The sequence below is a fragment of the Pan troglodytes genome, chromosome 11 (genome assembly GCF_028858775.2).
Source record: "Pan troglodytes isolate AG18354 chromosome 11, NHGRI_mPanTro3-v2.0_pri, whole genome shotgun sequence".
Classification (NCBI taxonomy): domain Eukaryota; kingdom Metazoa; phylum Chordata; class Mammalia; order Primates; family Hominidae; genus Pan; species Pan troglodytes.
Genome location: NC_072409.2, coordinates 37,110,683 through 37,132,736, shown reverse-complemented (window position 1 = coordinate 37,132,736; position 22,054 = coordinate 37,110,683). Strand labels below are relative to the sequence as shown.

The 22,054-nt window shown below is 39.8% G+C and overlaps 1 protein-coding gene across 2 annotated transcripts in view; it reads left to right on the top strand.

Moving 5' to 3' along the window:
• The window catches only part of PLPPR1 (phospholipid phosphatase related 1), a 294,221-nt gene that overhangs the window by 260,247 nt on the left and 11,920 nt on the right, over positions 1 to 22,054 (top strand). For both annotated transcript variants that reach the window (XM_001135665.5, XM_001135494.7), the window contains exons 5-6: positions 18,027 to 18,277; positions 21,605 to 21,781. In XM_001135665.5, the coding sequence (XP_001135665.1) occupies positions 18,027 to 18,277; positions 21,605 to 21,781 (428 nt within the window). The remainder of the gene's footprint in view (positions 1 to 18,026; positions 18,278 to 21,604; positions 21,782 to 22,054) is intronic.

Genomic DNA, 22,054 nt, shown 5'->3' with positions numbered 1-22,054 from the left:
TAAACAAAGCAGCCAGGAAGCTTGAACTGGGTGGAGCCCACCACAGCTCAAGGAGGCCTGCCTGCCTCTGTAGGCTCCACCTCTGGGGGCAGGGCACAGACAAACAAAAAGACAGCAGTAACCTCTGCAGACTTAAATGTCCCTGTCTGACAGCTTTGAAAAGAGCAGTGGTTCTCCCAGCACGCAGCTGGAGATCTGAGAATGGGCAGACTGCCTCCTCAAGAGGGTCCCTGACCCCTGACCCCCGAGCAGCCTAACTGGGAGGCACCCCCTCCATAGGGGCACACTGACACGTCACAGAGCAGGGTACTCCTCTGAGACAAAACTTCCAGAGGAATGATCAGACAGCAGCATTTGCAGTTCACGAAAATCCGCTGTTCTGCAGCCACTGCTGCTGGTACCCAGGTAAACAGGGTCTGGAGTGGACCTCTAGCAAACTCCAACAGACCCGCAGCTGAGGGACCTGTCTGTTAGAAGGAAAACTAACAAACAGAAAGGACATCCACACCAAAAACCCATCTGTACATCACCATCATCAAAGACCAAAGGTAGATAAAACCACAAAGATGGGGAAAAAACAGAGCAGAAAAACTGGAAATTCTAAAAAGCAGAGCACCTCTCCTCCTCCAAAGGAACACAGCTCCTCACCAGCAACAGAGCAAAGCTGGATGGAGAATGACTTTGACTACTTGAGAGAAGAAGGCTTCAGATGATCAAACTACTCCGAGCTACGGGAGGAAATTCAAATCAAAGGCAAGGAAGTTGAAAACTTTGAAAAAAATTTAGATGAATGTATAACTAGAATAACCAATACAGAAAAGTGCTTAAAGGAGCTGTTGGAGCTGAAAGCCAAGGCTCGAGAACTACGTGAAGAATGCAGACGCCTCAGGAGCCGATGTGATCAACTGGAAGAAAGGGTATCAGTGATGGAAGATGAAATGAATGAAATGAAGAGAGAAGGGAAGTTTAGAGAAAAAAGAATAAAAAGAAACAAACGAAGCCTCCAAGAAATATGGGACTATGTGAAAAGACCAAATCTACGTCTGACTGGTGTACCTGAAAGTGACGGGGAGAATGGAACCAAGTTGGAAAACACTCTGCAGGATATTATCCAGGAGAACTTCCCCAATCTAGCAAGGCAGGCCAACATTCCGATTCAGGAAATACAGAGAACGCCACAAACATACTCCTCGAGAAGAGCAACTCCAAGACACATAATTGTCAGATTCACCAAAGTTGAAATGAAGGAAAAAATGTTAAGGGCAGCCAGAGAGAATGGTCGGGTAACCCACAAAGGGAAGCCCATCAGACTAACAGCAGATCTCTTGGCAGAAACTCTGCAAGCCAGAAGAGAGTGGGTGGGGCGGGGGGGGGGGGGGGGTGGCGCCAATATTCAACATTCTTAAAGAAAAGAATTTTCAACCCAGAATTTCATATCCAGCCAAACTAAGCTTCATAAGTGAAGGCGAAATAAAATCCTTTACAGGCAAGCAAATGCTGAGAGATTTTGTCACCACCAGGCCTGCCCTAAAAGAGCTCCTGTAGGAAGCACTAAACATGGAAAGGAGCAACCAGTACCAGCCACTGCAAAATCATGCCAAATTGTAAAGACCATCGAGGCTAGGAAGAAACTGCATCAACTAATGAGCAAAATAACCAGCTAACATCATAATGACAAGATCAAATTCACACATAACAATATTAACTTTAAATGTAAATGGAGTAAATGCTCCAATTAAAAGATACAGACTGGCAAATTGGATACAGTCAAGACCCATCAGTGTGCTGTATTCAGGAAACCCATCTCATGTGCAGAGACACACATAGGCTCAAAATAAAAGGATGGAGGAAGATCTACCAAGCAAATGGAAAACAAAAAAAAGGCAGGGGTTGCAATCCTAGTCTCTGATAAAACAGACTGTAAACCAACAAAGATCAAAAGAGACAAAGAAGGCCATTACATAATGGTAAAGGGATCAATTCAACAAGAAGAACTAACTATCCTAAATATATATGCACCCAATACAGGAGCACCCAGATTCATAAAGCAAGTCCTGAGTGACTTACAAAGAGATGTAGACTCCCACACAGTAATAATGGGAGACTTTAACACCCCACTGTCAACATTAGACAGATCAACGAGACAGAAAGTTAAAAAGGATACCCAGGAATTGAACTCAGCTCTGCACCAAGGGGACCTAATAGACATCTACAGAACTCTCCACCCCAAATCAACAGAATATACATTTTTTTCAGCACCACACCACACCTATTCCAAAATTGACCACATAGTTGGAAGTAAAGCTCTCCTCAGCAAATGTAAAAGAACACAAATTATAACAAACTATCTCTCAGACCACAGTGCAATCAAACTAGAACTCAGGATTAAGAAACTCACTCAAAACCACTCAACTACATGGAAACTGAACAACCTGCTCCTGAATGACTACTGGGTACATAACGAAATGAAGGCAGAAATAAAGATGTTCTTTGAAACCAATGAGAACAAAGACACAACATACCAGAATCTCTGGGACACATTCAAAGCAGTGTGTAGAGGGAAATTTATAGCACTAAATGCCCACAAGAGAAAGCAGGAAAGATCCAAAATTGACACCCTAACATCACAATTAAAAGAACTAGAAAAGCAAGAGCAAACACATTCAAAAGCTAGCAGAAGGCAAGAAATAACTAAAATCAGAGCAGAACTGAAGGAAATAGAGACACAAAAAACCCTTCAAAAAATTAATGAATCCAGGAGCTGGTTTTTTGAAAGGAACAACAAAATTGATAGACGGCTAGCAAGACTAATGAAGAAGAAAAGAGAGAAGAATCAAATAGATGCAATAAAAAATGATAAAGGGGATATCATCACCGATCCCACAGAAATACAAACTACCATCAGAGAATACTACAAACACCTCTACACAAATAAACTAGAAAATCTAGAAGAAATGGATAAATTCCTCGACACATACACCCTCCCAAGACTAAACCAGGAAGAAGTTGAATCTCTGAATAGACCAATAACAGGCTCTGAAATTGTGGCAATAATCAATAGCTTACCAACTAAAAAGAGTCCAGGACCAGATGGATTCACAGCCGAATTCTACCAGAGGTACAAGGAGGAACTGGTATCATTCCTTCTGAAACTATTCCAATCAATAGAAAAAGACGGAATCCTCCCTAACTCATTTTATGAGGCCAGCATCATCCTGATACCAAAGCCTGGCACAGACACAACAAAAAAAGAGAATTTTAGACCAATATCCTTGATGAACATTGATGCAAAAATCCTCAATAAAATACTGGCAAACCGAATCCAGCAGCACATCAAAAAGCTTATCCACCATGATCAAGTGGGCTTCATCCCTGGGATGCAAGGCTGGTTCAGTATACACAAATCAATAAATGTAATCCAGCATATAAACAGAACCAAAGACAAAAACCACATGATTATCTCAATAGATGCAGAAAAGGCCTTTGACAAAATTCAACAACTCTTCATGCTAAAAACTCTCAATAAATTAGGTATTGATGGGACGTATCTCAAAATAATAAGAGCTATCTATGACAAACCCACAGCCAATATCATACTGAATGGGCAAAAACTGGAAGCATTCCCTTTGAAAACTGGCACAAGACAGGGATTCCCTGTCTCACCACTCCTATTCAACATAGTGTTGGAAGTTCTGGCCAGGGCAATTAGGCAGGAGAAGGAAATAAAGGTATTCAATTAGGAAAAGAGGAAGTCAAATTGTCCCTGTTTGCAGATGACATGATTGTATATCTAGAAAACCCCATTGTGTCAGCCCAAAATCTCCTTAAGCTGATAAGCAACTTCAGCAAAGTCTCAGGATACAAAATCAATGTGCAAAAATCACAAGCATTCTTATACACCAATAACAGACAAACAGAGAGCCAAATCATGAGTGAACTCCCATTCACAATTGCTTCAAAGAAATAAAATACCTAGGAATCCAACTTACAAGGGACGTGAAGGACCTCTTCAAGGAGAACTATAAACCACTGCTCAATGAAATAATAGAGGATACAAACAAATGGAAGAACATTCCATGCTCATGGGTAGGAAGAATCAATATTGTGAAAATGGCCATACTGCCCAAGGTAATTTATAGATTCAATGCCATCCCCATCAAGCTACCAATGACTTTCTTCACAGAATTGGAAAAAAACTACTTTAAAGTTCATATGGAACCAAAAAAGAGCCCGCATCACCAATTCAATCCTAAGCCAAAAGAACAAAGCTGGAGGCATCACACTACCTGACTTCAAACTATACTACAAGGCTACAGTAACCAAAACAGCATGGTACTGGTACCAAAACAGAGATATAGGTCAATGGAACAGAACAGAGCCCTCAGAAATAATGCCGCATATCTACAACTATCTGATCTTTGACAAACCTGAGAAAAACAAGCAATGGGGAAAGGATTCCCTATTTAATAAATGGTGCTGGGAAAACTGGCTAGCCATATGTAGAAAGCTGAAACTGGATCCCTTCCTTACACATTATACAAAAATCAATTCAAGATGGATTAAAGACTTAAACGTTAGACCTAAAACCATAAAAACCCTAGAAGAAAACCTAGGCATTACCATTCAGGACATAGGCATGGGCAAGGACTTCATGTTTAAAACACCAAAAGCAATGGCAACAAAAGCCAAAATTGACAAATGGGATCTAATTAAACTAAAGAGCTTCTGCACAGCAAAAGAAACTACCATCAGAGTGAACAGGCAACCTACAGAATGGGAGAAAATTTTCACAACCTACTCATCTGACAAAGGGCTAATATCCAGAATCTACAATGAACTCAAACAAATTTACAAGAAAAAAACAACCCCATCAAAAAGTGGGTGAAGGACATGAACAGACACTTCTCAAAAGAAGACATTTATGCAGCCAAAAAACACATGAAAAAATGCTCACCATCACTGGCCATCAGAGAAATGCAAATCAAAACCACAATGAGATACCATCTCACACCAGTTAGAATGGCAATCATTAAAAAGTCAGGAAACAACAGGTGCTGGAGAAGATGTGGAGAAATAGGAACACTTTTACACTGTTGGTGGGACTGTAAACTAGTTCAACCATTGTGGAAGTCAGTGTGGCGATTCCTCAGGGATCTAGTACTAGAAATACCATTTGACCCAGCCATCCCATTACTGGGTATATACCCAAAGGACTATAAATCATGCTGCTATAAAGACACATGCACACGTATATTTATTGCAGCACTATTCACAATAGCAAAGACTTGGAACCAACCCAAATGTCCAACAGTGATAGACTGGATTAAGAAAATGTGGCACATATACACCATGGAATACTATGCAGCCATAAAAAATGATGAGTTCATGTCCTTTGTAGGGACATGGATGAAATTGGAAATCATCATTCTCAGAAAACTATCGCAAGAACAAAAAACCAAACACCGTATATTTTCACTCATAGGTGGGAATTGAACAATGAGAACATATGGACACAGGAAGGGGAACATCACACTCTGGGGACTGTTGTGGGGTGGGGGGAGGGGGGAGGGATAGCTTTAGGAGATATACCTAATGCTAAATGACGAGTTAATGGGTGCAGCACACCAGCATGGCACATGTATACATATGTAACTAACCTGCACATTGTGCACATGTACCCTAAAACTTAAAGTATAATAATAATAAAATAAAATTTAAAAAAACACTATGAATCCATAATTGTTTTTAAATAAAAAGAATGCAACATTATATAAGTGTATATGTGTATTTTTGTGTTATCCATAGCAAAGAGACTGAAGGGAAACACACTAAAAATTAGCTGTTGTCACTTCTGAATTGTAGGATAATGGGCAAATTGGGCAAATAATTTTTGGCTTTCTAATGTTCTATAATTTTAATTTTTTATCATGAATATGTTTACTTTTAGAAATCAGAAAAAGAACTAAAGATAATTTTTTTAAAGAGTGAGGGCAGAATAAATGCTATCCAGAACGATGGCCAAGTTCTCTAACAGTCTTCAGTGTGGATAGAAGAGCAAAAATTTCAACTTGCTTCTCTAATTCTTTTGTCTCCTCTCGTCTGTGTGGCATGGATTTGAAGGATAGGCTTCTGCTTCACCCCACAGATCCAAATAATTAAGTTTTAAATGAGACAATGGCAAGAATAGTGACATCAAAGAGAAAACATTCAAATTCAACCATCTCCTCCTTTCGCAAATGCTAATGGTGTTGACTTTGACCGAGAGTATTAAATTCCTTTGATTCACAAATCCAACAATACATTTCCCCCCCCCCCCGCAATGTTCTCATTATAAGAAAGCTGCCTGTCCTCCCAGGTTTTAAGCATAAAACATCGTAGCTAAACTTCTCTATCCACTTCTAAACCATTGTATAGTTTCTCAAGTTATATTTATATAATGTGGAAAGGGAGGAAAGGAACTGGCTAAACTAACAAATTTTACCTGTACTTTCTAAAAACAAATGTAATCAAATTAGTAACATGTATTAAGACTCCTCTCTCTCATTTTTTCCCTCTTCATTTCTTTTACTTTATACCATTTCCTTTGCTACTACATTACATTGCGTAGTAACAGCAACACAGATTTATATTCTCAAGAGAGTTAAACACCCACCTTTCTTTTTCAGTGGCAATGACTAAATAAGGAAGTTACATTTTCCAAAAAAAATATGAAGTTCAGTTCTGTTCACAAATATACTTGAGTAAATATTTTTGTAAATATAAATTATTAAATAGTAACTTTTTAATACTGAAAAGTAATGAATAGACAGCATTAGAATTTGATGAGGGTTTTTGGTTTGTTTACCATATAGAAGGAAAACCAAATTAATTTTCCCTTCCTGAATAGTTGCTTTGAGTTCATCAAAAAACTGATCCAAATATGCAAACATTAGACTATTAGCACTAAAATAGCTTGTCATCCAGAGCTCTTCATTATAGTCTTTTCATTTGGGGTCACACAGTTGATCCATTATTACTTCTAATAAAAACTTAATTAAATACCAGCCAAGTCTTCTGCCATTTAGGTCCGGTCCGAGGATTAGGTAGCACTGGACAGACTAAAAAGTGCCATGGTAAACAGCGAATTCATGTAATGCTAATTAATTTCCATAAATCAAGTGTGGTCTAAGTGAAGCATGAATAGTTTAAATGCAGTTTCAAAGGTCATGGCGTTTTATGGTTGTAAGAATTGATACCCTGGGACGAGCTTAATGTCAGCCTTTTTGAGAACTAGAAAATCCTCGATTTTGAAAGTCATTTAAATGTACTTTATCAGAAAAAGACTTTATTTGATTCAATTAGTCTATTTCTGTTTGCATTCAGTATTTATAGTTAAAATACAGCTGGGGGGCCGGTCGTGTTTATTCAACCTTCAATGAAATACTCATTGAGCACCTACTAGATGCTAGGTACAGATTAAGGTGTTTAGAATCTATGAGTGAACCAAATAGAAATGTGCCCTCATTCAGTTTATGGTCTGATAGAAAAAGCCAGACACTAAACAAAATAAATTATAATGTTAGAAGATAAGTGGTACAGAGAAAAATAGGGAAAGGAAATAGGGAGTTTGTGGCAGCAGATATGTAATTTTAAATGGAGAGGAGAAGCTGTATACCATGAGAATTGTTGAGTTGGCAGTGAATTCATAGCAGGACAGAGCAATCAAGACAGGGGTGATCCCAGGGAACCAGACGCCCAGGGAACCAGGCCAGCTCCATGTGCTGACCGAGAAGTTCAATCTACCCAGGTAGTCTAAAGATAAGTGACAGTGCCCAGGCACCCAACTTTCTTTCTGAGCCATAAGTCTAGATCATAAAAGAAAAATGTCAAGAGCAAGGCAGGACATGGGCCTATAAGCAGATGGAGATAATTTCTAGAATTCAGCAACAGGAACCATAGTTGAAGCTCAGGTACACAGGTTAAGAGGAAAGAGCCAGGAAGAATCTTCAGGGAAAAAAATGGAACCCCTGTTTCTGGACCACTTAAGCAGCCAAACCACTAGATTAGAGACTAAGATGTTTGCTGCTTCCTACTAGGGATCAGGATTGGGCTTGTGGCTGGGATTCAAGGATGCAGGGGAGGAAGGATGCTGAAGCTGGTACCATGACTGGCCTAGAAGGCATAGCCAGGGAGCAACCTTTGCTTGGGTCTCAAGAAATTGTGATGAGGTTACTTTTGGTTCCTCTGCTCAGTGCAGGGACTGAATCTATTCCCCTTTGAATGTCATCCTTGGTGAGCCAGAATATTACAGATCTGAGCAAGACTCCTACCCTAGAACTCCCTAGATTACCCTAATTATCAAGAGGAAAGTTATTGAGTAATATGAGACTCTAGTGATTCTTTTCTGTGGGTCCTCCTTAGCTCTAATGTTGAGAGGCTGGACTCCAATAAAGGACTGAGCAGAAGACTGCTTTCTATAGCACTTTGCAGGTTAGACAATGCAAATTCATGACACTACAGTGAACTTAATTGCTGTAAAACAGTGTTTCTTACCCTCGGCACTATCGACATTCTCTGCCAGATAATTCTTTTTTTGTGTAGAAGTTGAATACTGACTTGTGTGCATTGTATTAATACAACGTTTAGTAGTACCCCTGGCCTCTGTCCAACAAATGCCAATAGCACTCACTCCTCCAGTAGTGACAATCAAAAATGTCTCCAAACATTACAAAAGTTCCCTGGGGCAGGGTCACCCTCAGCTGACAACTACTTTTGTAAAGGTTTTTTTAAGTATATTTCAAAGACTTTTAAGAAGTTATACAATATCTTGCATAACAAAAATATTCATATAACAAAACTAGGCACTAACTGATGACTCAACAGTTAGTAAAGAGTAGTTTCAAAGCTTTCTATAATAATTTTTAAAAAGTAGTGTGTGTTTTGGAAGCAACTTACTTATTTTTATTTTCTGAGACAGGGTCTTACTCTGTCACCCAGGCTGGAGTGCAGTAACATGACCACAGCTCACTGCAGCCTTGACCTCCCAGGCTCAAGCAATCCTCCCACCTCAGTCTCCTGAGTAGCCGGGAGCACAGGCACACACCACCACACCCAGCTAATTTTAAATTATTATTATTTGCAGAGACAGGGTCTCCCTATGTTGCCGAGGTTGGTCTCGAACTTAAGGGATCCTCCAGCCTCAGCCTTCTAGAGTGTTGATATTATAGGTGTGAGCAGAAACTATTTAAGTTATTACATTAGAACATAATGAAATTGTTTAGGAAATGCATCAAGCAGAGGACAACAGTGCCAGATCTCAGTATCTGTAAATCACCAACAGAGCTGGGAGCTGCCCATGGGGGCTTGATGCTGATCTTGTGGTAGGAATGGGAGTAGATTCAGATCATCAGCTTCAGCTTTAGAAACTTACAAACATGGAATCACAAAAGCCGAATTTGAAGCCTTCTAAAAATCCAGGCCTCAATATTCCTATATTTCGATATCTCTTGGTAGCTACATTTTTTTCTCCACATTTAGTTTGTATCCAGGGCATATTTTCTAGACTTACTTGCATCCACAGGTTCCATTCCACTTTAAAGTTACCATAGCCTCTGGCAAACTTTTATGTTTTCTTCTGTCTTAAGCAGCACTTGGCATTATACCGCCTAGAGGGACCGAGAAGATATTTAGAGGCTAGGTGGCGAGAGAGAAGGCTCATATTTATGAGATAAAGCACTGGGGAATTGTCCTGTCAAAGGAGTAAAGAGGACATCCTTGAGATAAAATCCTGTTAAGAAGTAGAGTAATTTTATGCTTTGAGGAAGTAAAAATGTATTTGTTTGTTTATAAAATATTTTTTTATTTATATTTATATAAACAAATATCTTTTGTTTATAAAAATATTTGGTGGGCTTTCTAGTTGATTACTCATCATCTTTATTAAGTAATTATCCTTCATCTTCACTTATCATGAGTAATTACAATGACAAATACAGGGTATTTTTTTCTAAACCACCAGCTTATCGCATTGTAAAAGGTGCTTTATTAATACAAAGGATGAATAACTGAGTCAAATATTTGTTTCAGGTTGTTACAATTGTAGGTTTCTTATATCTTTCCTGCATTTAAAAAATAATTTTATAATCAATTTATAACCACTTCCCTTAGTTACATCTACTTCTCTCAGTTATAAGAGCAATATCAATAAAGGGCTCACAATTTACAAAGTGTTTTTACAACTGTTTTTTATGATTTGAATAATCACCCTGTGATACAAGGCCTACTTATAATTCATTTTAACAGATAAAATGACTAGGTTCAGATTAATTGACCTTAATAAAATCTTTTCTTATGATTTCAACCATCTGATCAAGACAAGCAGGCTGTTGTCAGCCTTTGGTGTTTGTGCAGTATCGATAGGAGAAAGAGACTACAGCATTGCTCTGTAAACACCTAAAATTTACTATCCAAGGAACTGATGTATTCAATTTTGCCAGAAACTTATTTTTGAAGCACAATATATAAGGCATATGGATCAATTTGCACCAATTGTGTTTGTCATACTAGAAAAAAGTCAGATTCATTGCTAAAGTGATGAGAAAAGTGCCTTATTCAAATGATGACATATCATAGATATTCAATCATCTTCCTTTTGGAAAATTGACTACAAAATTGAAGAATTTGTATTCTGTCGTGGCAAGTGAAATACATTTCACGAGGGACGTTATAAAGTCCTTGCCTCTTCTCAGTGCTGTGTGTATGTGCATGTGTGTGTGCTCCCAAGCATAAGCTAAAATATCTTTATGGTCTGATGCTTATCCATATGTATGTTAATAATAAATAAGCTTAGACAATTATGATTAAGAATATAGCCTCTGGAGCCTTACTATTCGGTTTGTAACCCAAGCTCCTCTACTCACTAGCTGTATGACCTTGGTCAAGTTAATTGACTTCTCTGGATCTCAATTTCCTCATCTGTAAAATGTAGAGATAATAGTGTCTACCTCAAAGTCATGGTGAGCATTAGGTGAACTAATATTGCAAAGCACTTAGAACAATACTTTGTATGTACTAAGCACAGCATATTAGCTATTGTTATTATTACCTGGTATCCATGGCAGTCATAGTTAAACATCTCATCAGGTCAGTACACCTTTATAAGGAAATGGGATGAACATGGTAACCTCAGATAAATTATCTTCATAGGAAACTTCCAGTTTGAATAAAGCATGTTAATGAGAAAGCATTTTACCACTTTTCCTAAAGAAACTGTGGTTTCCTGAAGGAATGGTCTTCAATAGTTGAATTGAGGTACCTTGGCAAAAATGGAATTAGATAGAGATTTTCTACTGGGGATCCTGATGTGGAAAAGAAAAAGCAAAAGTGAACGGTATGTGTTTCTTTAATCTTGTGTTCCATTTCCAATGGAAGTTGGTGGTTGAATCAGAATGTGGTTGGGGAAACAGTGTTAAGAATTCCTTAGGTATTCCTCTTACAGTGTTGAAATGGCACTGGTAAACACCTGCCATTTGCTTGTACTTTTCTGTGTGGGATAAGATTTTTTATCATTTTTTCTACCAAAACAGAGGCCAGAAGCTAATGGGAGGGCATGTTTTCTCATTTTGTGGACATCACGGTAGAAAAGCTACCACAAAGAGATGCACAAAGCTGGTTAGATTTTGAAAACGAGAAAATGTTCAAGTATCCTCAATATCATACAACATGCTACTATTTTCACTATCTTTCATGACATCGTTTTACCATAGAGAAACAAAAGAACAGTCCTCTTTTTAACAGTTTATTTTTGTTGTTATTTTGTTTTTGTTTTTTGAGACAGAGTCTCACTCTGTTGCCCAGGCTGGAGTGCAGTGGCACAATCTCGGCTCACTGCAACCTCCGCCTCCCACGTTCAAGCGATTCTCCTGCCTCAGCCTCCTGAGTAGCTGGGATTACAGGCGCCCAGCACCACCGGCTAATTTTTGTATTTTTAGTAAGGACAGGGTTTTATCATGCTGGCCAGGCTGGTCTCAAACTCCTGGCCTTAAGTGATCCACCCACCTCCGCCCCCCAAAGTGCTGGGATTACAGGGACAAGCCACTCTGCCCACAGGTTTTTTTGTTTGGTTTGGTTTGTTGCTGTTGTTTGAGAAGGAGTTTTACTCTTGTTGCCCAGGCTGGAGTGCAATGGCACAATCTCTGCTCACTGCAACCTCTGCCTCCCAGGTTCAAGTGATTCTCCTGTCTCAGCCTCCTGAGTAGCTGGGATTACAGGCATGCATCACCACACCTGGCTAATTTTACATTTTTAGTAGAGACAGGATTTCACCCTATTGGTCAGGCTGGTCTTGAACTCCTGAGCTCAGGTGATCCGCCTGCCTCGGCCTCCCAAACTGCTGAGATTACAGGCATGAGCCACTGTGCCTGGCCAACAATTTTTGATAAGAGATTGAGAACGAATGTTAAGGAAAGTAGGGAGGGGTGGTAAAAGCTGCGGTTCAGACTAAGCAACTGCCCACAGAGTAGCTTTTCAACATAGATGCAGAGTACTGTTGGCAATTTAATCCAGATAAATTGTTTTTATGTCTTTTTCACTATTCTTTTCTTTTTTAAAGTTCCATGTGTTAGTTTCCCCACATGAAAATGTATAGGAGTTTTTATGTGCCCACGTGTTAATACTAAAACTGACAACCATTGTAATTTCTCAGAATCAGAAATAGGGACATTTCTAAGATATGCATGTTTCAATAAAACTACCCATCAATACTTCCCAAGTTCATCATGACTTGAGTTTCTTGTGCTTCACAAACATCTCCAATAAAAAGTATTTGTTGTGTATGACATAGATCTCCATACTCTAAGGTTTTTTTATTCTCACTGCATTAGAATAGAGAGTGCTTTGATTTGTGAATTATGATTTACAGTTTTCCAATTCATGAGACACTTATAAAGTCCCAGTTTTTAATGATCACTTATTTTCTAGTTGCCTAGCACTATGCCCAACTTTGTGAATTTTATAAAAAGGAGATATGATCCCTGCAACGTACATGCTAAATGGTTTTTTGTCAACTATGTTCTCTGAAATCAGGGATGCAAGGCACCAACATGAATTAGAAAATATGGACAAGTTTCTATGCTCTTTCATCCTCTTCTGTTAATCTCTAAAGTTTCTTCAGCAATTCATTCATTGATCCCACAATTATCTGTTAAATGTTTACTATGTGCCAAGTTTGATGCTAGGTGCTGGGAATACAATGATGAGCAAAAATAAATGTGTTCCTTGCTATAATAAAGCTTGCATATTCAACAATTCTAATGTGACAGATGGAAATTATTGAATAATCTATGCAAGTGTAAAGTTCCTACTGAAACAAGAAATATGAGAGAGAATAATGGTACCATACTAGTCTAAAATAGGAGATTTTTCCAACGTCCGATGTGATCTGTGATTATTTCTCCCTATTTACTCTTAAATGGGGCAAGACCTATGCATGCTCTATTCATCAGCAGAAGTGTGACTTGCTCTTGGCCAACTTTTCAGAGCTACAGCTTGAAAGCAGACATACACAGCCCCAAGTCCAGTCCCTAGTTAGCAGGCTTCCTACTAGAGCTCCTCAGCTCCAAGGAACTAGCATCTGCTGTCCTCACTGTGTGGCTCATTGGTACTCTATAGAGCGTGCACAAAGCTGCTATAGCCAGCAGTAGCCATGCTCTCCAGAACACGTGGATCTAGTCCTCTTGGAATGCGAAATGCCCTTGCCTGTGCCCCTGCCGCCTCCTGTTGAGTTCTTGTCCAGGAGTCTCTCTGTAAATACATTTAGGAAAAAAACAGGTAAGAGAGGAGAGTCTTCAGCCAATTCAGAGCGAACTCATCCAGTGGGGAGACAGAAGCCTTGTTTTCTGGGGAGTCTAAATCCTGGATCTCAGAGTCAGGGGCCTGATAGTATGAAAGAAAGAAAGCCTTTCCCTAGATTTTCTCCTGCAGTCTCTGTAGTCTCTGTCTTCTGAGGAGAAGCTTGAGTTTTCCATGAGGTAAAAGTGTGTGTGTGTGTGCGTGCATGTGTGCATGCGCAAGTGTGTGTATGTGTGTGAGAAAAAGAGAGAGATTAAACATACTCCATATGAAGGTTATCAACAGTGGACCCCTCTCACTCATCCTCCCTTCAGTTTGGTGTCATTTGGCCAAGTTTCCATCTTTTTTCACTGTCGTCATGTATGATTTTAGTGGACGATGAGAGATGATCCATCAGAGGCTGTCAGCAAAGTGCCTTTTTGACTGGAGAATTACACATTTATCATTTAGTATGCAACATTTGGCCTTCAGTTTTGAGGCTCTACCCAAGGTCTCAGACTTTCTGGGCCTAAAAGGAACATGGTCCTTCCTTTGCTCACCCCACCAACCCCTGCTAATTGTTACTCTGTTGCATGCATCTAGGCTTCCTAATGAAGGTCTGCTGTGTGGACAGCACTGAGCAGTCTGGTTCTGTACTTTTCCCAGTTCTGAAGGGATCCTGGAATGAGGCCTGTTATTGTTTGTCAGTAGACCAATTATTGGTGGCTTTGAAGATCCCCTTCATGCACGTTTCCTGGTTCTGTCACTGTTTCTACTACATTCTTGGTGGAGTCAAGTGCTGGAGTCCTGTGCTGAGTCCATAGCAGGAATAGGGTCACAGAATTTCACTCCATGTCCTGAACTACTAGGGATCAAAGATCCTAACTTGTCCAAAGACATCCTATCTGAGATCAGATGGGGTCCAGGTAAAACCCTGAGAAAAAAGTGAGAGACTTTAACACCTTCATCATCCTCTTTCTTCATCCTTTGTTTAGCCCAGTGTGCATCAGTTATGTTCTTTTAGGTCACAAAGAGCTCAGGTTTCCTTAGACAATCCATGTTACTGGGACCTGATCATGGCCATCACCAGCAGACACCAATTTTTTTTGTCCTTCTTCCAAGCCTCTTCTCAACTAATTTGACCCTTCCTTGGCCATTGCTAATGCGGTTACCCTATGCTGTGGTGCCAAGCTGGATGTGAAACTTCTCTAAGATGTTTGTGGGGTTCCCAATCTACACCCCAGCAGGAACATGATGCCCTTTGTCCACATTTACAAAAAACCCTTCTGGAGATTTGTATTTCCCAGCCCCTGAGGCTTGACACCAGCCTGAGGCGGGGAGCCTGTAAGTACCTCTTTACTTCTGTAATCAGAACAGGCAGGGCTTCAGCTCCTCCTGTGACACCCACATCTGCTTCCTCCCTTGCTCTGCGGCTGATTTCAGAAACTTTGTAAGACTGTCTCGCCCTCCAGGTTGTAGTTCTTGATCTTCCAAACCAAGCATATTCAGAATTCTGAACACAGCCACAGCAATCACAACAAGGACATAGCTCTGGCAAATAAATAAAAAGTGCTTTACTTCTGGACTTTTGTGTCTGTTGTAAATTGGAAAATCCATTCAGAAACATAATTGGCTTTGGCTTCTCTGAAGTAAGAAACAACACAGATGGAGCAGAGCCTTAAGATAAATAGAACCATCTGAGGGGTGTGGGGTTACAGAAATGAAAAATATCTATTAAAAAATATGATCTCACCTGAAGAATTTTAGACTCCAAGCCAAGATACAGAGACATTTTTAAAACATCTTCAAATCATACCTTGCAATACTGGAGACCAAATGGTGTTTCATCTGACTCTAAGGGCAAAAGTAGCTGTTTTTAGCTTCTGAGGCTTGTAAAAATACACCCAAGGAGCGCAGGGTGAAGTAAGAGAGAGATGGCTTGAGTTCCTTTGGAAAAGCCCTGTATGATCTGACATGGTCTGTGAGTTACCAGTGCAGGTTCCACCGCGCTTTGTTGGTGTGGCCTGCACGGGGCAGGTGGGCTTCCCAGGCTGATGCGGTACCTCCTGAAGCTGCATCAAATGCACCAGAATGAAGTGGTTGGACAGCGGATGCTCCTGAAGCCAGCAGAAGAAACAGACACAATCCACAGAAGGCAGAGAGAAGAAGAGAAAGCCACTTTCAGCCTTGGCATACAGGACAATGGTGTGGAGAGCTGGCCACCATACAATCGCTGTGACCACAGAGCTGGCACTGACCCAAGGAACCTAGAAATCCTCTGCCAAAGAAAGAATAAAACCTGCCCTAATTGGAAACACTTCTGACAAAATGCCAAAGGGAGATCCTGCCACTTTTCCTTTTTCAGATCCTAAATCACCCTAGTTTCCTGGAAAAGTTATGTCTGGACAGACTTATTGCCCCTTGAAAGACCCAGCAACCTGGTCTTTGAAAATCTTGCTGGAAGATGTAGAAAATCTCCAACCATTCAGACTTCCAGTACCTGGGGGTGAAAACTGCCTCGGATGATCAATGAATGCCTGCTCTCAGAGGTCAGACCCAATGAGTATGAGCCAGCAGAAGATTAAGAGCTAGTTCTCATTATGATAAAGCACATTCTGGCAAGGCCACGAAAAGAAAGATGATGGCAATCAGCACAGATACAAATGAAAACCAGACGAAGGTTTCAGCCAAACTAGTCTTCACTTCTGCTATAATGGATTAATTTTTGGGTGCTGAAGTCAGCACAATTTGCAGATTCAGAACACTGAATACGGGAGTCAAAATTGGGTAGACATTTAGTTGAAACTATAGCAGACCCTTGACATTTACAAGGGTTAATGCTGCCTCTCACACTTGTCAACTTCTACCTTCAATTGCATATAATACATCTTCATCTCTTCAACCCACTTATAGCTCTACACAGCCTTTCTCAGTGCATAGATGTAATATACAGGCCTTGAAATAACTCACAGCAAAGCTTTCTGTAAGGAAACCTCTGCATGTTCAAGCTTTTTGGGGCTAATCCTCTGGAATTTACCAGAGAACAAATAAAATCCAGGAAGTATAGCCTACTCACAGGGTTTTCAGACCAACAGCAAAACCAGAATAATGCACCCTTCCCCACCAAAAGATGATCATGTCCCTGGAAACTGAATGTTACCTTACATGGCAAAAGGGAATGCAGGTGTGGTTGAAGTTGTGATAGGGAGACTATCCTGGATTATCCAGATATAATCACAAGGGTCCTTATAAGAGACAGGCAGGAGGGTCAGAGTCAGAGGAGATACAACAGTGAAGGCAGAAGTTGGAATGATGTGAAGTGCTGGAAAGAGGCCATAAGATAAGGAATGAAGGCAACTTCTAGAACACATGGAAAAGGAAAGATGTGGATTATACCCTGAGCACTTAGAAGGAACACAGCCCTGCCAATGCTTTGAGTTTAGCTTAATGGAACCTATTGTAGGCTTCTGAATTCCAGAATACAGAAGTCTGAAGGGGATACATTTGTGTTGTAAGCCCCTCGGTTTGTGGTAATTTGTTATAGCAGCAATAGGAGGCTATTGGTCAACAACATTTGTTTTTAACACTTTTCCTTTATTCTCATCTTCTGTTTCCAACATCAAATGAAACTCCAATTCAAGCAAAGTTTCTAGAATAATTTTTTTAAAAGACAATTCCATAAGATCCTCCTTTACTCTCACCTGCCATGTTGTAAATAACTCCTCCCAAGATGATTTACATTTCCAAGTAGAATCAGGGAGAAGATATTTTGTATAGAAGGAGAGAGAACTGATGTTGATTAATTACATAGACACCGTAGCAAGTATTTTGCACGTAGATTATTCTCTTTTCCCCAAACTACCCCCTACTCCATTTTGCAGCTAAGGTAACCAAGATTCAAAAAAGATAAATAACTTATACTGTGAATGAGTCACCAGTGATGTGTCTGTATGACTCCAAAATTCAAATTATTTTCGTTAGACTGTGCTTTTTCTAAACTACCAATACAAAACCATAAAGTGCTAACAGTAGAATGTCTACATCAATTTGGAAGAAATGGTGATTTGGGAAGCAGGTACCACTCCTGGAAAGATACTCCGGGGAGTACTTAGAATCATTTTGATAGGCCATCATGGACTCTCACCGCTGTTTTCTCTTAGGAGAAAAATGCAATTGACAGAGTATGTTACCATTGCTAATGATTTTAAATCTTCTTATAGGGGTGTTTGCATTTGGACTTTTTGCTACTGACATTTTTGTAAACGCCGGACAAGTGGTCACTGGGCACTTAACGCCATACTTCCTGACTGTGTGCAAGCCGAACTACACCAGTGCAGACTGCCAAGCGCACCACCAGTTTATAAACAATGGGAACATTTGTACTGGGGACCTGGAAGTGATAGAAAAGGCTCGGAGATCCTTTCCCTCCAAACACGCTGCTCTGAGCATTTACTCCGCCTTATATGCCACGGTGAGTGTGCAAGTCTTGTCTCTCCCAAGTCCAGTTTTTGATAGGATGTGTGTCTCCCTGCCCTGTCTCCATTCTTTCATTGTCACTTATAGTGACTCTTAAAGTTATGTATGGCATATTTCTCTACATTATGCTATTGATATACTAGCCCCCCACACACACACTTCTACCCCACTTTCAATCTCCTGATCTGCCAGAGGATATTAGTTCTGGAATGTTTTGATAATCACCTAATTACATCCTCCCATTTACAGATGTGAAAGCAGGATCCCACAGTATAGCTAAGATCATACAACCAGAGCAGGGACCCAGACTCCTGGTACTGTGTCTGAGATTTTCTTACCTCCCACAACAGTACTGTTTGTCAAGGTTTTCGTTGGTTTCGGAACAGCACACCTTCTCACACCTGCCTAGAAATTTGCAAGCATGGGTCTTATATGAATGGCTGCTCCAACAACATGCAGACCCAGGATACACAGCTTTCCTTTGCTCTGACACTTTTCTCCATGACTTTGCTAGGAGACAGGGATGATCCTAGAAAAACCTCAACACCCCAGAGTATGTTTCTCATTGTCCCCCAGATCGCACAGCCATTGACTGCCCCACTGGGGTATAATTTTCTCTTGTTTTCTTTTTGTTCTAGTAACAGAAAAACCAAAGTATGTCCCACATCTTAAAGAACAATGGTGTCTCTCTTATTTTCCAACTTTTTAACTGTATTCATTTTGGAAATAACTTCATTTCACTCTTATCTGGCTTATGCATTCTTAGGACCCAGAATATAGACATGCAGAGATCAGCTCGAAGGCTCCACAGGCTGATACGATATTGCTGGTGGACATCAGGTGCATTTACCAGTGGCAGAGCAACTGTTGGCCCAAAACACCCCCTTTCCTTACTTCAACTTCTTTTATATTCAGAATATGACTAGTCTGGTGATTCTCAATGGAAAGTGTGGGAAGGGAAAAGACAGAAGGAAGCCTCCTTTCAAATTGTCCATTCTTCCCAAACATCTGAGTATGCCCTCAACCCACCCCCCAGGGAGATGCTACCCTTCCTGTCACTGAGTGTAATTGCAGGAGGCATGTTCTGCCTCTGCGGGAAGAAAACGGGTCTGTGCCTTCACCCCTAGGGTGGAAAAAAGGCAAAAACTCATATGGGTTTCCTATACCCCAAATGATTCTTTAATTTGTTGCATAACAACTGCATGTTCTGAATCTAATAATTAATACACAGTCATTCTTTGTGACTGTGAGTCTGATCTATTTATTTAAAACAACCAGGAGCAGATAGTGCCTTTGTGTCCCATTTACAGGATCACATCGATAGGGTTATTTTGTCAACCACCAACTATGTGACATGAATATGTGACAAAAATGACTTCAGCTGTCCCCACATTAAAGAAACAAGGATGCAAATAACACAGAAGCCTCAATTTACAAAACAGATTATAGCTCGGTTAAATGTCTTTGCTTTATCAAAAACAAAACCAAACCAAAAAACCTCTATGCAGGTATTTTTTTTAAACAAATAAAGCCCTCTGAAGTATTCAACATATTTTCAAATTTTCAGAATGTTGATTTTTCCATTATCTAGAACCTAAACAATGTATTCTTGTGCCTTTTCCTGTATTTTTTATCAGACTCAAGTCATTGCTGTGAGAAATTAATTTTTATAGTACCATTATAAAAATTATTCTGTTACTTATAATAAACTACTGTCTCAACAAATGAGATACGAAGTTCTTTGGGCAAGAAAGAAGTAAATATCATCAGCTCACACAGAATAAATGTGACTATAACATGTTCTCAAGGATTCAGATGTTATCCAATTCAAATCATGCCTCACAGACTATAGTGAGATAAACCCTGATATAAGATTCCAATTGCATAAATCTTCTGAGCCGCTATTACATGTCAAATGCTTTCAGAAATTACTCAACAAGGATTTCCTAAGTACTAGTTAATACTATGAAGAATACCAACTAACCATAGGCTCATGCTTTTAATAGTTTTTAATCTTATAGGAAAGATTTATGACAGATATAATTGGAAAACATAATAGCATGAACAACTAAATATATGCAGCATAGGTTTTAAGTAACATTTACTAGAGTCTGAAAATAGTGTAATAATATGCTGTAATTTATGTAACTGTGATGTAACCAGTTTTATAGGGAATCTGTTATATAGAAGAGATTCCTATCTTCTGGTATTCTCACCAGTGTTGAGGCATCATTCTAGAATATTAAGAATTTCTATTGTAATACTGTAAAATTCATCTATTTTAACTTATATGTGCTCAGGCCATATACACATACTATATAAGTATCAGCATATTATTTTTTAGAATTGCTAAGCTCACATAGCACATTTGTTAAGAAATGATAGACCAATGGTGCCCTCTAGTGGTGTTTTGTAACTACTACTAAAGGTTAGCTAAAAAAGTGTACTTACATGAAAAAGGCATGGCTTCCTAACTCTAAACCACCAGGGACACATTTGCTAACTGAACCTGTAAAACGTCAGAGTCTTACCCAGCACCTCACAACAAAATAATAACAGCCGCCTACATCTCAGGTGTCATAAAGTGTATCATCTTTTACTTAGCTCAGGTCTTCTTGACCTTTTGTATCTTGTGGAACACATAGAAAAGTTTTAATATTTTAAGAAACAGTGGAGTAAATGAATAAATAAAGCTGATCACAGCTGTCCTAAGGAATGTAGGAGTCAATTTACTAGCACAGCTGAAACCTATTTATGTGATGCAGTTGTTGGGAGGTTCTAATTCAGCCTGTCCACTAACTCATCAGTCAACACTTTGGTATTAATCACCTGAAGGTGTGACAAAGCAACTAGGAACTTTTGGGGACACAAAAAATAAAATGTACTGTCACTTACAGTCACTCTCCTACCTGGTCTTCTCCACCAAAAGCTTCATTCCTATAGAAGGTTTATTTGGTATCTCAGACTCTCATATGGATTTCTTATACCCCAAATGATATTTAAACTTGTCACATAAAAACTACATGTTCTGAATCTAATCGTTAATACGTTCTTTGTGTCACTAATAACTTCTGTTCACATGTCCACTAGATTACAAAAGACTGAAGAATGTACACCTGTTCATTGTTCTTGCTGCACTGATTTCCTACCTAAATAATTTATTAAATATCTTAGTGGAGTTGTTCAAGGAATACTAGTTAGTGTGGTTGCTTTGACACAAGCCCCTGCTTGTGTATGCTGGTGTATGTGCCTGCTTGCTTGCATGTGTACTCATAGCACAAGGCAGCTGCCTGGTCACTCCCTGGCCTCTGTCCTATTCCAGATGTATATTACAAGCACAATCAAGACAAAGAGCAGTCGACTGGCCAAGCCGGTGCTGTGCCTCGGAACTCTCTGCACAGCCTTCCTGACAGGCCTCAACCGGGTATCTGAGTATCGGAACCACTGCTCGGACGTGATTGCTGGTTTCATCCTGGGCACTGCAGTGGCCCTGTTTCTGGTAGGTTGACTTCCCTCTTTTTACCTTTTCCTCTTCTACTCTCTGAAAAACTGTGAGTCAGGTTTCCCAGACTTCACCATCTGTGTTCCTTTCGTCCCAACCTTGTGAATTACAATTATTCTCCAAGTATTATGCATGCTTTTGCTACAAAAATGATTTCAAAACACCCTTTCCTTTCAGAAACTGGATTGCCAAATTCCTGCTGGGTGGCAGGGAGAGAATTGCCCCTAGAAGTACAGCTGGCTCTACCCCTTTCAACACTGGGCTTGGGAC